The following is a 17571-nucleotide window of genomic DNA, read 5'->3' as shown; positions in this document are numbered from 1 at the left end:
ACCTGCCTGTCTCTAACCTTTTCTAAAATTACAGAGGAATCCCTTCTCTGGATGTGTTTCCCCATCTATGCCATGTATAAATTAGACTATTTAAACTTTAATGGTCTTTGCAGCTTTGTGATTCAATGAGTTTCTAAAATAAGCCATCTTAGACAAAAAAAAAAAAAAAAAAAAAAAAAAGCAATGAACTTTATCAAAATCAAGGTAACTTTTGTGGCAAGCCCTATTCACATAAAATATAGTTCGCTATTTGACCAAAATGTTAGCCTTATGTGTCAAGGGAGGCTATTAAAAATATGGCACCTGCTAGGATGGGACTTGATCAAAAAATGGCTTTGTGAAATGTTTTATAGGACAAAACTAGTTTCCTACTAGGAAATGGATCCCATTCTAATGCTCTAGGCTTTGCAGAGATTAAGGCTTTTGTTCATGCAGGCAGAGAAAAGAAAGGGTCAGAAACGCTAGCAGAGCCAAGAACAATGAGGATACAGGGAACCCTGCTCAGGGAAGCCGCCATCCATTGCTAGTCTGTCTGCTTCCTTTCCTCTCTCTTCATAAATTTGCTCTGCTGAACTACCAATTAGTTGCAAACAAAAGTCAGGTTAGCTTTGCAGCAACATGTCAGCAATAGCCAATGAAAAAACAAAATTGGCAATTTCAAGATTTATTGTGCAACTCCTGTAAAAACATTAAATGAGGTTTGAGAGACCCATTTTCTGGAAATGGAAAAATGATACCTCTGCAAAAGCGGCCCCCATAATGCTCAGAAACTATCCGTCAGTCTTCAAAGGAAGAGAGAAATAGATTTCTCTTGGAAGCTATCTTAAGAAAAGGTCTCTAGTCACTCTACATTGTGGTCATCACTAAAAAGAAATCAACACACACGGAATAGTCCTTTCTTTTATCTCCAACTGCGGAAGATTCACCCAACTTAGCTACACAGTTGGAGTCATTAAAGGCCTACAGAGAGCAATGATCCATCCTAGCTCGTGAAGATGGAGACCCTGAGGCCCACAAAAGGGAAGGACCCATCCAAGCAAGGTCACACAGAAAGCACAGAGATAGAGCTCTACTCGGCATTCAGGCTCTGGGCTGCCTAAATCCACCCTGTCATGCCATCTGTCCCCTGCAAAGCAGACTTTTAAAGCCTGTGGGCTGGAGCAAGTCAAGAGAGAAGGGGCCAACGACCCAGCGCATCAGTTCTGCCTCCGGGGGTGGGGTGTGGGGAGGCAGTGCTCAGTGGGAGAAGAGGGCATGACAGCCTATCCAAGACAGCCCTCAAGACTAACACATTTCATTTCCTCAGCTGACGATATTTGCTTTTTGCCTCAATCTGGCCAGTTGCAGGGATGTATCTGGACGAACCCAAAGAAAACAACCTTTTCTTTCTCATCGGCCCACTGGGGAACAATACTGGATAAACAGAGAACTTTTGAAGCACAAGGCGGCAAGAAAAACAGACTGACACAGATGATTCTTTGGGGAAGAATGAGAGGTGATGTCTGTAATGTATGCCACGGTGGCAGAAATAGAACGCTAAAACTGAATTTGACTAGTGCCTAGACAAAGGGCTCCAATATACTTCTTCCAAGATGAATCCATTTGGAGGTCAGAAGGATGTCAGAACAGTTCTCTCCCTGCCCAGCTGCTCTATCATGTGACTTTAAGACCTTTCAAGGCTATTCCGTTATTTCTCACCCCTGTACCAATGTAACTACTAATAGTGCTTAAGTTTTCTTTCAAGATTTTTTCCGAGGGTCTTACAAGAAAATCTGAGGAGTTATTATGTGGGCTGACCACTGCTGAACATACAGCTTGGAAACAGCTTTGGGACAAGGAGCACGTCTCATTTACCAGCTTATCCTCAGCATCTAGCACAGGGCTTAGAACATGTAGATACTTTGTAAATGGTGAATGGACACACATTGAGTTATCTGTCAATCAGAGATTTCATATCTAGTACACCTTATAAATTTTATGTATCTGGTTTTATAGGTGGGTAGGACAAGTTTCATCAAACTACCATGCTTTTTAAAATCTTTCTCAGTACTAAGCTATTTTAAAATGTCACTTTAGTTTTTACAGTTACTTTGGCCCAGTATTTAAGAAAAAGGGGAGGGGGGAGAGAAAAAGAACAAGTCCCAGTACAGCTCCACTAGTTACGAAACAGGAATTCTGGAAATAGTTACTCAGGCCCGGGCCAGGAGGCCAACTGGCCAAGCTGTGGTGCAGGAAGCTCCCACCATACTCTCCATCGTTACTCTAGCTAACAAACACTTGCAGGGAACGGATAGTGAGCTTGAAACACTACCTTGCCATTGTCTAGGATATACTTGTCCATGACAGGTGCAGGAGCGGGGTAATAGGACGACGTATTTGCTTCCTCACTGAAAGTGCTCCGTAACTCCGGCTCGGGCTCGAGACATTCTGACTTTACTTTTTCCAAGTCAATGGCGGGACCTAGGCAGTTAAGAAAAGAGATCTGTCTAGAACTCCAAGGAAAATAAAAGGCAAATATTTTTAACTACGCATCTATCAGCACATAGTGGCACAAAATAAATAGGCTGGCTTATTTTGTCCATTGGACTACACTTAAACCCAGGCTTGAAAATAATATGAGGTATGAACGTCACAAAGGAAAAGGAAGAAAACTGGAAGACAAGAATGAACCGGACTCTAAGTACAAATGAGAAGTGGTCTTTGAAGGTGTCATTGTCTGAATGGAAATGCAGGGGACTGAACTGCCTGCTCAGAAGAGAGGTCCTGTTAAGACCAGGGTGGAGAAGGGTGGGCATCACTGTAATATGCAAATTGCATATTTGTGAAAAGCCCACCTCTGCAGCCTCCATGGGAGTGGGCCACGGCCAAAGAATGGAGGTTAGGCAAGCAGTGGGGAGAAATGCAAAGGCCTCCCCCTCCCTAAGACCTAGTATCTAGCTAGACAGAAGCTTTTCAACCAAGAAATTAAAATACAATACAGATTAAGCTTCTGATTGCCTGATCTAGCAGCTACCCTGATTTTTATTTTAATGCAATCAACACAAATTACGCGCAGTTTAAACAGTGAAAGGAAGCTGGATAAATGGTGGTGGTTTCTAAGGGGAGTATTTTTTTCTTCTCCATTAGCGTTTAAAAATGATGGACTATTTTTTAAATCACCTATTGTGTCTTGATTACCAAAGGGCAGAGAAACAGGATGAAAATGAGTAAATAAGGCTGAATGACTTGATTAACTTTCAGAGGAGAGCAACTCCAAAGGCCAATGGAGAGCTCAGCACGCTGGAAATGCTCCCCCCCGCAAACCTTTCGGTGGTTGTTCAGGCTCAGGGTTTTGGCTACTGCTCTCGCGGGTCCCCTGGGCCATGCCTATACCTTAAGTAACTGGTGAATATCATGGTCCAATCTTTCCTTATCCTAACCAGGTGCATCACTTGGTACAGAGCTCTTTATACATCAAAGCCCTAATGAGCTAGTTGCAATTCTATGTTCAATTGCTATATCCTAGACTTCGGCTGGTGGTAGAGATGGTATTGGTGATTTTGTTACTAAAATTCCTCGTGACACGGCTTCCTAGAACAAGACTATCATTCCTGACTTGCCGGCCGCTGCCATCTGCAAGACAGAATCTCGGCAGTCTCCAAGGGTGTAAGTGTGAGCCCTGCACAAAACAGAAGGCAACGTGGCCGGGCAGCAGAACCGTGCTGATGGAAACGCAGGGCTCATCTTGGGACAGTCAGTTTCGGTGCTGTGCCTGGCTCCGCTGTGTTTTAATTGCGGGGCCACAGGGGAGTGAACTGTAGATGCAGAAGGTGGCAGAGTGAAGGACAGACGACATCATGATTGTTCTGATGGCAGCTCCTAATACTGTGGCGCCTATTCAAGAGCTGGGCTCTTCTCTTTGTCCCCAGCCCCTGGCACCTAGTAGGTATTCTCTGAATGTTTGCTCAATAATAAAAGAATGACAACAATGAAAGAAGAATTCTACAGTTTCAGAAGCAGACGCCAAAGTTTCTCCTCTCTCTGTGTGAGATCTCAGGTTGAATTTCTTTTCTTTTTTTTTTTTTTTAATATTTTATTTATTTGACAGAGAGAAATCACAACTAGGCAGAGAGGCAGGAGGAAGCAGGCTCCCTGCGGAGCAGAGAGCCCGACGCGGGGGCTTGATCCCAGGACCCTGAGATCATGACCTGAGCCGAACGCAGAGGCCCTACCCCACTGAGCCACCCAGGCGCCCCTCAGGTTGAATTTCTGAGATAAAACTCAAGTGGAGCATTTGATCTTTTCTTAGATCAGGGAAGAGGTAATTATTTCAGTTTCCCCTAAAGGGCATGGCCCAGTTGGCATCTGAGGTCTCTTCCTGCTCTGACATTCAGCAACAGGAAAAAGGGCTGGGCTGAGAGGATGAGGTCCCCGTAGCCACTGGCTCACAGATCATCTTTGGCAAGATTGTGTCCATTCTCTAAAACTTCTTTTTCCTTCTATGAAAAGATGGTGGACAAGAGGACTCCAGTTCAGCTCTGACTTCAGTCTGGTTCTCTCCCATCCATCTCTAACATAGCTGCCAAAGAGATCTCCTTGACCTAAGACCCAAGACTGTGTCCTTCCTTGCTTAGCACCTTCCTTCCTAATTACCCTCAAAACGATGTCATACACTGTAGCCTTCCTGAGGCCCAGAACAACCAGCCTCCTCTCTACTCCTGGTGTTCACTTCTTGCTTCTGCCCAGGACCCCCGAAGCTGTGCGGTCCCAGCCACCATGCCTTTGGAGGTGCTATTGTCTCCGCCTTGCATAAAGCCACATCTGCCTGCCATTGAGCTTAGGTATGTCCTCTGTAAGGCCTTGCTCTGGTCACTACTGGGTGGGGGCAGAGGGGAGGGATGCCTCTGTTTTATAAATACTTCCAGCAAATTCTGTTTGCAATTATCTGCCAATCTGTCTGTTGTCCACATTAGACTGTGAAGCTCTTTGGGGCAAAATTTTACTTTCTTTGCAGTCTTGGCACCCAGAACAGCACCTGGCACACTGTAGGTTCTCAATAAATCCTTCATGACATGAGGGGAGAGAGCTGTTGGGGAGGAGGGGATTTAGACAGGCTGGGGCAAAGGTCCCGAAACAAAGCCCTGCTGCTGAGTTGAGGTGCTTAGGGCTACAGGCGGGGGTGGGTGGGAGCTGTCTTTAGACTTCTGTCACCTTTCTGGCCCAGGAAGTAGAAATTAGGCTGTCAAACAGATTGGAAAGAGCCAGCCGGAACAGATGACTCGGAGGGCTACAGAGGGACATATAAGGGACATTAGGAGTGAGGGCTGAGAGTCACTTTTCCAGCCCCATCCCCTGCTGCTCCCTCCCCCCCGCCAAGTCAGACTCCACACCAAAGTGCCAGCCTGGCCCTCTCCCCACAAACACCATTCCTTAGCAGCTTCGCAGTCTATGCTTGCGGCGATCCTGCTGTCCGACCACTCTACCCCACAGATGTCCACCCAGCCAAACTCCACCAGGCACTCAAGGCCTGACTCAAATGCCACCTCCTCCATGAGGCTATTCTATCCCTTCCAAAGGGGAGTGTTATTCTCTCCACGCCTTGGCTTAGAATTAGGAGTCAGAGACTGGAATTTAAATTCTGGATTTGCCACTTAACTGTTTAGGGTGAGCCGTAAGCTTCTTCAGGTGGAGGAACTCTGCCTCTCACCCCCACAATAATCAGAGGCACTCAGCTGTTTCTGTGTCTGTCTCCCCCACTAGACTGTGAGGCCTGAGGACAGGCAGAGGCTGTGTCTTTTTATTTCAGAGACCAGGGCTCAGCACAGTGAGTGCCTGGTTCACATTCTACCTTCAACAGGTAATTTCCACATGAATAATTACTTAACCTTTCTGACCCTGTTGACTCACCTGAGGAGCCACAACAGAGATCTGGCAAGACTGAAGATTCAGTGAGTTGACGATATATAAGAAATGAGCACTCCAGGGTGTGGCACAGAGCGGGCACTGAGGAAACACTGCTCCCCCGCACCGCCCCTCCCTCACACACACGTTATCCCTGGCCACTCTGTTAATCCACCACTAAACCATGGCTTTGGTGCACACAGAGCAGGTCCTGGCACCCCCACGGCACGCCCGTGCCCCCCTGGGCTCATGCTGGTCTCCTCGGGGACCACAGTGTTGGGATCTTCTGGCTTTTGAGGAAAACTGTTTCCTACCATTCTCCCTCAGTACCATTTAACACCCAGAGGCTGCTCTCTTCTTCAGCACTGGTTCCTCCGCCTCAGCAAGGAGGGCAGACCAGCCAAAGGCACGCCTCAGGAGGGGCTTCTCAGGGGACCTGGGTATGAATCACAGCTTCATGACCTTAGACTAGGCACCTCCCCCTCTGTGCCTTGGCTTTTCCTACCTGCAAAGTGGGGATTGCCCATAGCCACCACGCAAGCTGGTGATGCCTTCGGAAGAGCCCAGCACAGAGGCAGGCACAAAACAGAGGCTCAGGACGTGGCAGGTGAATGAAAGGATGACTGGATCCTTAAAACAGGGTGTTCGGTATTACAGAATCCAAAAGAAAAGGACTAAAAAGCATGCGATTTCTTTGGGGAGGTGAGGGGAGAGCCTCTAGTGCTTTTAATTTAAGAAGGAGGGGAGAAAAAGATTTCATTGCGAATTTTAGTCGGCTCTACTACTAACGATGATGGCAATTTACATCTCATTACAACAAATGCCTCAGATTGCTGTTTTGCTTTTAAAAATTTCTGAGGCATTGTTCTCCTTCAAACACATGTGACCAAATTAGCCACAATAATAAGCACTTGCACGAAGAGACAGCATTGTAAGATCTGGTGCAGATATTTTAGGCAACAAAGGAACTTTTTTCATGTTGTGGGAAGAGTAGGAATTTAAAAAAAAAAAAGCCTTTTGATCCACTTCGGGTTTATTTTGGGGAAAATACACCTTCCATGGAGAGAAACCTCTCAGCTGGGTAAAGGAAGCTTTTAAAAAAGTATAAAAGGTAGTACTTGTCTTTTCATTCAGTCATTCAGGAGCCCATTCAGCACACAGTCCCTGCTGGCATCCCAAGATCTAGGCCCAGTGAGGCACTGGGGGCCCCAGAGAAAACACCGTTGTCCCAGTTCTGCAGAAGTGGAGGCTTTTATGTGAAACTCCATTACTTTGCATACAAATAGCTGTGATTTGATAGACAAGCACTGGCTTTAGTTAGAAAACCTGGTATAAGAACAGGTTCTGTTACTTATTTTAGTCTTTAAGCCCCAGGGGCCCTTTCCATAAAATGGGAATCATGGCACAGAGTAAGGGGCTTATAAGTGTTTGTTGGCACAACGAATAAATGAAATTATATCACTCTGTTTTTGTCTGGCTTACATTAGACTAATGATGTTCTTCCTGAAAACCTTTCTAAAAAAAGTTAATGCTTGTGTGACCTCCAGGAGGTTCAGAAGTCATCTATGTCCCCAAAATACATGTCTATGTTTGAACACGAAATACCATTTCTGATTTCTGCTGAAACAGAAAGACTAAGAATATTAGATTTTTCTTAAAAAGTACTAAATCATTTCACTTAGTACTTTTAGTATCACTTCTGTCAGTGAATAGGAAGTTTCTCTGCTACAGGTGTCATTCTAGTTTCTTCCTAAATGCAAAGTGAATCAAGTCAACATTCTTACATGCATTCAGAACCGCTACTGTGGCACAAAGGCACGCTGGATTGGGTAGAAGAATGAGGATTCCACCCTGTTTACAAAGACCTGAGCCCGAGAATAGCTAGGTAACAACAAAGGAGGTACACAAGAGCCTTAGAAAGAGGCAGGGAAGATGGCACAGAGGTAGGCAGGTGGGCCCTCCTCTGTGGACCCCATCACTGTTTCTCAAAAGGCATCAATCAGCTGCTTTCACCTGCTATTGTCCCTGCGCTTGTTTCTTAGCTGCACTGTGCCTCCAGTGAGGGCGGGGACAAACCTGGTCTCATTCTCTCAGTGAGAATCTGCTGAGCATCTACGAAGTACTAGCCTTGGGCTAGATCAGCCCTGAATGGTTGACAGCCCAGCAGTGACAGAAGGCAGGCAACAGACCAAAGGTCAGGATAAAGACTTGGGAACAAAAGCAAAGGAGGGGATGCTCCACCTGGAGGAGACTTAGGAAGGCTTCCGAGGGCTAGCCACACACTTCTGTGCTGGGGTTTGGAGGACTGATGGGCAGGAGCTCACTGGGAGTGAAGGCCTCTCAAACAGTGAGGGCACTTGGCACATAATCAAGGCTCCATGACCAGCCAGAAAGTGGGCAGCATGATGATCTGTAAAGGGTCTGGGGACGGAGGGGTCACCACCAACTTGGTGACCCTGGGGGGCTTCAGGGAAGAGCTGAGCTTTGACTGGAGCACTGATGTGTGATGAGGTCTGGGGAAGGTAGAGGGATGGTCAGGCAGGGGATGGGGTCATAGTAAGCAGCGGTTCTTTGGGTCCTTCTCCCCCACCTTCCCCATTTTCCCAGCACCTTCTGTGACCAAGGGCTGGGCAGGCTTTGCTGGGCAGAGGCAGGAAAAGCCGGTATTGCCTGAGGTACCAGACTGGGCAAGTTCCTGCAGCTCAGCTGGATGCCCCCACAGCAGGGTCCCCTCCTCAGGAGTCAAACCCACATGGCAGCAGAGCTGGAATGGACCTGTGAGCCCTTTCCATGGGGCAGAAACCCAGCAAGGAGTGGCAGGAGTGGGCCCAGGGCCCCAGTCATGGGAGTCAGGGTATTTTCCCCACTTTGAGGAACTGTAGCGCCCATTTCAAATGACATATTTGCTCCTCTCTGAGGAGACCGATACCTACTGAATGTCTTCTTTGTTCTGCTCCCTACACCAAAATCTCTCGCTCTTTCTTCAATCTTTGTAGTACTTTTCACCTTGATGTCAAGTAATTATTTGTTTCACATCTCCTGGCTACAGTGGAGAAACTGCAAGGGCAGCCTTGGTCTTGTTCACTATCTCCACAGCACCCAGTACAATGTCTCTGGCATACAGCAGTCATTAAACATGTGTTAAAGTAAAGAAGTTAATCCTCATGGAAGTCCTGCAAAACAGATCTTATCATCTCTGTAGAGGCTCAGAGAGGTAATGTGCCAAAAGTCTCACAGGTGGTGAGGACTCAAATTCTGGGCTGTTCAATTCTAAAGCCGCGCTCCTTCCACTGCTCTCCACCTCCTCAGCCAAGGGCAGGTTTCAGATTTCAAAGGCGTCTCATGTCATCCTTACTCTGTGGGACTCTCCGCTCATCTCTGACCTTGGGGAGTGGGAGTCCTTAAAGAACTCCACAAGGGGGCAGTGGCAAGGAGCGGGTGTCCCTGGGATGCATCTCACCTCTAGCAGCTCTGAGCCTATACTTTGCAAGCCGGTGGGCAGTCAAAACTGGGCTGGTTCCTCATCTGTGATTCTTCCACTTCCCTCCCCATCCAACCATCTGGGCCCAGAGAGCATCCAAACGGCAAGAATGTACAGAACAGCATGAGACCGTCCCACCAGACATGTACTTCCTCCGAGCTAGCTCTCCATCATGTAGTCCAGCCAGAAACTACACAAGAGGGCCAGCTTCTCTCCTAACGCTAAATCTTTGTTCAGGCTGTCTTGCTGCCTGAGATCCTATTCACTTTCTCTTCATCCGGATAAACCTAACGAGTTCCTCATGGGGGGGCCTTCTCCAGCCACCTTCAGTACCCCTGCCCAGTCACCTAAGGAGCCTTCCTCTGTATCCTCTCCCAACACTCTGGGAGCCCAGGAGTATAGCAAAGCTCACACTGTTTTGCACCTGTCGGCTAATGACATCGGGACTCTTTAAGGCAGCACCAGGGTCTTAGCTGTCTGATTTCCCCGGGGCCAGTGTAGGGCCTGGAACAAAGGAAGAGTCTGACAAATGCTCCTGCACAAAACCATTTCCCTACAGTCAGAGCCACCCAGTAATGGGACGGACTGCACTGGAAGGCAGTGAGTGAGCTTTCTGTCTCTAGAGGGATGTTACAGGAGGCAGGATGATCACTTGGCAAGGAGGCTACAAAAGGCTTCTTGTCCCGTGTGGATGCTGCACGAAGTAAGCTCTGGGGCTCCCCACAGGACTAGCATGCTAGGGCTCTAAGAATTACCTCCAACCAAATTCAGCTGCCTGGAATAGTAACAGACAGTGTGGCCAGACTCTGGGCCCCGCTGAACTAGGCAACCAGACTCAGTCCATCCATTCATCTTAACCCTCTGTTGCTTCATGAGGATGGATCTGTTCAGATTCCACATGGCCTAGGCATGTCCTGTGCCCTCTCTGGTCCTCAGTTTTCCCATCTATAAGATGGGGGTGAAGGTTGGATTGGTTTCTTATTGAAAGAGGTAATTTCTATAAAAACTCTCAGAATTTTCTGGTTGGCATCTTGAGATCATACAGCTTGGTAAGGCTAAGAAGAAATGGTAGGCTCTTAAATTAGGTGCGTTAACATCCCATCCAATAGTCCCCGAATCCACTGTAGCACAAAAAGGAGGTTTAATCATGAAGGCAGGGGAGACACAGCCACTGTAGAAACCCCGGGGCCGGATGCCTGTGGGATTAGCCTACCTGGTGTATGGAAAAGTAAGACAGGCCTCAACTCGAACCTACTTCTACCATCCCCTGAATGGGCAACCTCAGGAAAGATACTACATCTGAGCCTGCTCTCTGGGCCTCAGGGGATGATCTTATCTATCATGGAGGCTGTTTTATATATGACAAGCCCCTAGTGTCGGGCCTAAATCAGGTATTCAGAGAGGCCAGCCTTTGCCCGTAAGGAGCCCTCTCCTACCTCCATTTCCTATGACTGGTAAATCCAGCAGAGAACAAGCCTTTCCACCTCTGGCCACACCAAAGCCAATGACCATCAGGCAAAGTACCGTTCTACAGGGAAAGTACATTCCTGTTCTGGCAGTAGAGAAAAGCCCAGCAACTCCTACGTGTTCTAAGTTACCCAAGCAGGTAACAAAGGGACAGCCTGGAGTTGTCCCTCAGCCCCATCCCCATGGCTCTGGAGAAATGAACTCCAGAGAGAAAGAGGAAGGAGGCTCCTGGATGGCCCTGCCACTCTGAAATCTGTTCTTAAAATCATCGAGGAGGAACTATGGGTAATCTTTCAGTTAATGGTGCAAAGAGCCCTTCAAAGTAGAAGATCACCCATATCTTTAGGAGAAACAATTCCACTTCTCACCACTAGATCTTCTCCTGCCACCCAAGTTGAGGAGGCATGGCGCACAGTGGTTCTGGCCCCACTCCACCACTCATGGATGCAGCTGTCAGCTCGTGGACCTCCAGGGCCTTACCTCTGCAATGGGGATACACAAGCCCGACCTGACAGGATGGCTCTCCCCTACCCTCTGTGGCCCCCCTCAGTGCCCAACTTTTGTGAGCGCTCCTGCTGATAGGTGAGAACGGACTGAGGCTGTAGAAGACGGCAAAGCATCCTGAGGTGAAGGGGCCCCAGAAGGAGAGCCCCAGCAAGGAGGAAACTGAGCCATAAACAGTGATGGCTGAAGGACTGAGAGGGTCAAAAGGAGTGGTTGAGGACTGGGGATGGGAAAAGAGAATTCTGTTCAGGAACAGTGGGTGGAGGGAGAATTCTATAAACTACAGACCAGTGAACTTGAGCTTGAGGCCAGGCAAAGTTGTAAAATGGCCCATTTAAGAATGATTTCTGAGGACTTACCAGGGGAAGCAGAAATCTCCAGGAGGCATTGGGGGTTGACCAAAGATTAAGATACGCCAAGACAACTATACCCGTGCTCTGTGGCAGGACAATGACTCTATATGCCGAGCATTACACAAACATTATCCCATGTACATCCTCCAATGATCCTACATCATATGCAGGACCCACTGCACACTTACTACATGCCAGCCCCTGGACAGAGATCTTCTCATACGTCTGCTCGTTTACTCCTCATAAGAACTATAATGGTTGGTACTCTCATTGACTCCGCTTTACAGAGGAGGTAACTAAGGCCCAGAAATTTAAGTAACTTGCTCAAGGTAACAAATTAGACCATGGAAAAGCCAGGGTTCAAAACCCCAGTACTTCTGACCTCGGGCCCATGCAGGCCCTTAATCACTGAGTAGGCATTAAAGATAGCCATTTTACTGAGGAGAAAACAGAGGCTGCGAAGGGCTCAGTCATTTACTTGAAGTTGCACAGGTACTGACCCAGAGAGCTGAGATTCAAACTCGAGTGGTATCTGTTGCCAAAGCCCAGGCCGCCTCGGCATAGGGGAAAGTCAGCAGGAGGCACTTGGCTGACATTAGCTGCCTTTTCAAAGGTACCATCAGAGACCCGTGCTTAAAGAATCCAGCTCCAACTGCAAAGGATTTTAAAGATCAAAGCTGATATTTTAACGGACCTTGGACAGAACACAAGGCATGAGCCCAGAGGGGACCAGAGGTGATAGAAACCCAGCTCTAAAGAGCCAAGACAGATTTACAGACAATGGCTTTCCCCTTCAAATTTTCAACCAGCCTGTGATCTGGCCAACAGGGAATGTGAGCTCTTCTTTTTGCTTCTCCTCGCTCAAGTGGGAATAATCCTCCTTAGTTGGCCTCACAATAGGGCTATCGCAATAGTTCGATGATATAAAAATGTCAAGGTGCTTTCAAACCTGTAAGTGTGATGCATGTGTGAATTACCATTATTACGCTCATTATTATGTTATTATACCCTCTTTCGGGTCAGGATTCATCATTTCTGCCTCCATTCCCTGACAAAGCACACCCCAAATCTAAAACCAGTATATTCCTCCCTCCTGCAATGACAGCCCTTGTTTTGTTCTCCCTGGTGTCGTGCTATGTGCACGTCTGTGCTCCCCACTGGACTGTGTACCTTGAAGGCCGGGATTATGTCTTCCTCTCCATATTCCTCACAGAGTCCTTGTCAGCTTTAGCTGGACTAAAATCACTTGAATCACACCAAAATGAATATAACTATCTAAGAGGCACTTGTGCTAACACTGAGGACGATGTCTAAGCTTTTGTCTTTCACCTCTACAGACAAGGAATGTAGCCGAGGAGAAAGCGAGAGGGACCATGGAGTCTCTCTCACATACCACAGCTCCCCCTTGCAACTGGCTTTCCAGTGTGCCTCCCCTCAAGCCCCTGGAGCTCTTGAGTCTGCTGAGCACCAGTTCAATAATCATGGCTCCAGCGCTCTAACTTGTAAATGTTTAAAAACAGGACCGTCTTGTTTGTTTCTATATGCCTAGCACCTAACGCAGTCCTGGCACGAAGGATGTCCTCAGTAAATAATTGGTGAATTAATGAAAATAATGAACATATGCACAGGTATATATCAGTTGGACTATCCGCATGCTTTCTGGGTCCTCAGTATTTACTTCTTTGGGAGAGGGTGGGCCAAAGAGAGCACAAAAGGAAAAAGATTGGCATTTATTAAACATAATATGCTTTATGCTCACAGGGCTTTATTCTTGACATTTGCTTCCTCACTTAAGTTTGACGCTGTCACAGAGGGCCTGAGAGCAGAGACCCTCAGGGGGAGAGTGGGGCTCCTTCCCCTCAGCAAGTGACTAAGACCCTCTTTGTTTCCCATGCTCCGATCACAGAAAGGAAAGTTCTGTTTCACAGAGATGTCTTTTGTGGGGAGTGGGGGCAGGAGTCACCTCCACATCTGTGACAATGAAGTCCAAGGGTTAAAGAAGGCTGTGCAGGTGAGGGCCCAGAGAGAGTCACATAGGACCAGGTGTCAGGAGACCCCCCAACCCCCGGAATGGGCCTGTGACGCTGTCTGGGCTTGTCTCCACATTAGCAGCACCAGTCCACTTCCTGGGTAAGCTCCTTCATGTCTCCAGGACTCCATGCTCTAGAGAATCTTTCCTGTTAAACCCAGCTTATGTGTATTTGTGGAATGAATGAAAGCTGAATTAATAAGGGCACAAATGAAGGAGTGAGCCATGTAGGGAAGTCTTGGAAACATCTCATCCTGTCTTGCTGCTGTTCTCTTGCCTTTTAGCCCCCGACCTCCACCAGGAGCACTGTTATGACTCCTGGCTGTTAGAAGGTCTGCTCACCACTCTGAGGTCCCCATCGGGCTCAAGGGGTCAGACTCCTGCTCTCTGCCCCTTCTTATCCACCACCTGCAGGACCATAAGGCCTGGGGGAGTCAGCAATGATGCTTCCAGGCAGGGAGGGGGCCTTCTTTTTAAAACTGAGCATTGGTGACCTATTGACCTCTCTTGCCTCTGAATCTGCCTGTTATGGTATAGATGATCCAGCACCCCAGCTGGACAAAGGCCATTGAGCTGCACCCCCAGGCAAGGTGGATAGGAAAAATATGCAAGGAAGGGCCTCTAAGAACAATGCCTGAGTTAGGCCCACGGGGCCAAGGATGGTACAGCTCAGGATGTGCTCTCAGAGGACACATGAAGCCAAGAAACAAAGAGGGTCTTAGTCACTTGCTGGCTCTTTGCCATGTTAGCAGTGTCTTGATGATGTGCACAGATGAAGAGCTATTACAGCAGGGGGTGTCTTCCCAGACTCACTAAGAGAATTCCACCTTCAAAGGCTAAGCTAGCCACCCAACTCCTTCTAGGAGTCATCACACTGCATTTCAACTACATGCTTACATATTTACCTCCATCACTACCCACACCCCAACTTCAACTTCCAGTGTCTTAGACTTCTTTGTGTCTCTCCAGGCCCCTAAGCTCAGAAAGCACCTGGTCAATGTTGGCTGACTAAGTTATAGTATGTGTATGTATATATATCACCCTTCTATAACAGCAGACCCTGACAGACATGAAGTTAGTTAACCTACCCAAGGTTTTACAGTCAATTATGGTTAGGGGGACAGAATTAAAAACCAAACTGGGCCCCTGCCACTATATGACGTGAAAAAAAAAGCTGACAGTTAAGTGGGCACCAACCAGAATGCCAGGCACCATGCTATGAGGGGTATTAATATTTCCACTTGACAGATGAGAACACCAAGGGTCAGAGAGTTGCTCTCTGCCTCGATTACTCCTCACTCTCCCATGTACTCACTCAGGTCTGAGTAACAAACATTCACCCTTCAGGTTCCAGCTTAGATGTCATTTCCTTCAGGAAGTCTTTCTTCTCCAGTCCCCCCAAATTCAGTGGATGCCCCTCTTCTGCAGTCCCACAGCCCCACGTGCTTTTGTCCTTCTGGTAACATTTATGCCTTGTGCGGTCACTAGTTGTGTCAGTGGCTATCTCCTTCATCGAATTCTGACCTCTTCAACGGCAGAGGGCAAGGGCTATATCTTAAACATATCAACCTCTCACCACTAGGCAAAATGCCTAGCACATAGCAGAAGACCAGTGAATAACTACGGAAGAACAGAGGGAAGGAGGAAAGGAAACAAGGAAGAAAGGGAGAAAAGAAAGTTCCCAAAGCCAGAGTTGGGAAGTAGGGAAGTTGAATCCAGGCTTGGCTGATTCCGAAGACTAGACTATGCCTGTGAAAACATACAAATTCCCCTCAGGGTAGAAACCCTTCTGTTACTTTCTTATGGACTTGTCTTAGAACTTGGCACATTATCATTCTCCAATCAACAAGTGCTAATCAACAGACTTTAAGCTCTCACAGGTTAGGGACGGTGAGTGTAGTGTTCTTGGATGCCCACGGCCCCCTGCACGTAGTCGTGGGTGCTCCACACACACTGGCGGCCTGAGCTGACTTCCATTCAGCCCATCCACTATGAAGACAGTGGTGACTGAGCAGGGAAGAGCCCACCACTGGTCCTCATGATGGCAATCAAGGCCTGTGGGGGTAGGAGAGCCTGGGAAGTTCAAGACACTGAAACTATGGCTGAGGTCAAGTTAGTCTGTTTTTACGACTAAAGAGGAACGTAATGATGCAAAATGCAGTGTCTTATTGCCCCAGAGGTCCAGGAGTGGTTTCTGGAGTTTAAGCCCAGTTCATGATCATACAAAGCAGGCAGTTTCCCCAGGAGTTGAAACAATGGCGTGGGGAGTTTTTGTTGTTAGTGTGCTTTTTCCCCACAAGAATTTTACAAAAGGTGTAGCATATAAGGTGCAGTGAAAATAAAAATTACTCATTTGAAGACCAGGAAACACTTCTTTCTGAAAATTTCAATTGTCTCCCTATCCCCCATCCCAACTCCAAGACCAACATAGCTTCTGTGAAATTTTGCAGTTAGGGCTTCTTTTTAAGATTTTTATTTCGAGGTAGAATTTTAATAACTCTTTAGGTTGCCTACCACATGTGACCTTTACTGCCACTTCACACCTCTACAGGCTCTGACCTGGGAGAAGGTCCAAGACCAAGGCCGAGTCAGAAAGTGGGGAAACTACCGGCCTAGATTATAAGGGGACTTGGTCTGACGTGAGTTCTGTCTCTGCCTCCCCAGTGGCTCTGGGTAAGTCCCAACCTCAGTTTCCTTCTCTGTGCCAAAGGCATGGAAAACCTCTCAGCTGACTACCTGAGCCATTCTGAAGATCTACTGAGACACCGTCTCCGGGACCCACTCTAAGATATAAAAGACAGCTATGAATATAAGTGAGGTAGGGTAAGAGCACATCTACCTAAACATCAAAGCAGAATGAATGAGGCTTTACATAGAAATCTATTACCTGATAACAGAAACCTTCCTTCTTGAGTGCAAAATTATATTTGATTCAAACTATGGGAATAGAACTTGTGTGTTTCTAGACTGGATTGCTCCCATTTTTAAGCAAAAAAACCACTGGCACAGGCTTAGTAATGATTGCCCTCTGGGGATGTGGTGGCTGTGAACCCTGTTACACTGGTTTCCGCAATAGTGACTGGCCTCTATCTTTTACAATTCTTGATTCTTGTGTTCTGAGAGTGTTTCTTTCTTGTTCTCTCTGCGAGGCAGTCATTTCCCCCTGCTGTCCAGGCTGCTGCCTTTCAAATTTCCTGATTCCTGCTTCTAAACCACATTATATGAGAAAACCCAAAAACCTAGTTTGTTAATATCGCTTACAGCGTTAAGAGCCTCTTAAGTTCTTCTATGAGGAAACCAAAGGAGTTTTCTACATCTTTATGTTAATCCTCCTAAGGTCATGTGCCTCTTGCTCAAAAGCTCTTCAGTGTTTTTCATTCCTTCCCAAACAAGTCCAACGTTCCAGCTGGCCTGGTTTTCAAGGTCTTCGACCCCTGTCCTCAAAGTACACGTGGAGTATCTCTTCTCAGCAGGCTCGGGGCACTCTCCCACCCTCAGGGGCTGCTGCCCTCTGCCTCCTCTCCGGCCTTGAGATATCCCCAACCTCCAAGGCCTGCTTGAAGGACCACCTCCTTCCTGACGTCTCCCTCAGTTACAAACAATCTCTCCAAACTCTGAACTCTCTCATTTTATCCTCATGCCCCTGTGGCATTTATCGCTTTCTGACTTAACTACACTCTTTTAGGACCATGTGTAGTTCTCTTCACGTTCCTGAAACTGCCCTGGAGAGGTTTCCTTCAACCCCTGGGACTGCCTCTTGTTGAACGAGTGCAGGAATGAGTGGTGGCTCCGGTTCTCTGCGCCACACTTCTCCATGTTCCCTACCGGGTTCCAGGTAGCTGAGGCCACTGCCCTCA

At 47.5% G+C, this 17571-nt stretch overlaps 2 protein-coding genes across 6 annotated transcripts in view; both read right to left on the bottom strand.

The window, feature by feature from the left end:
• Nucleotides 1-17571, bottom strand: part of AGBL4 (ATP/GTP binding protein like 4) — a 1476328-nt gene that overhangs the window by 208702 nt on the left and 1250055 nt on the right. The window lies entirely within an intron of this gene.
• BEND5 (BEN domain containing 5) overlaps nt 1-17571 on the bottom strand; it is a 48208-nt gene that overhangs the window by 12511 nt on the left and 18126 nt on the right. For all 3 annotated transcript variants that reach the window (XM_032846639.1, XM_032846640.1, XM_032846641.1), the window contains one exon: nt 2312-2460. In XM_032846639.1, coding sequence (XP_032702530.1) covers nt 2312-2460 — 149 coding nt within the window. The remainder of the gene's footprint in view (nt 1-2311; nt 2461-17571) is intronic.

Source organism: Lontra canadensis, unplaced genomic scaffold (assembly GCF_010015895.1).
Source record: "Lontra canadensis isolate GAN:19392208 unplaced genomic scaffold, GSC_riverotter_1.0 scaffold179, whole genome shotgun sequence".
In the NCBI taxonomy this organism is placed as follows: Eukaryota; Metazoa; Chordata; class Mammalia; order Carnivora; family Mustelidae; genus Lontra; species Lontra canadensis.
Note: the sequence above shows the minus strand (reverse complement) of the source record. Positions and strands in the feature narration are given on the sequence as shown.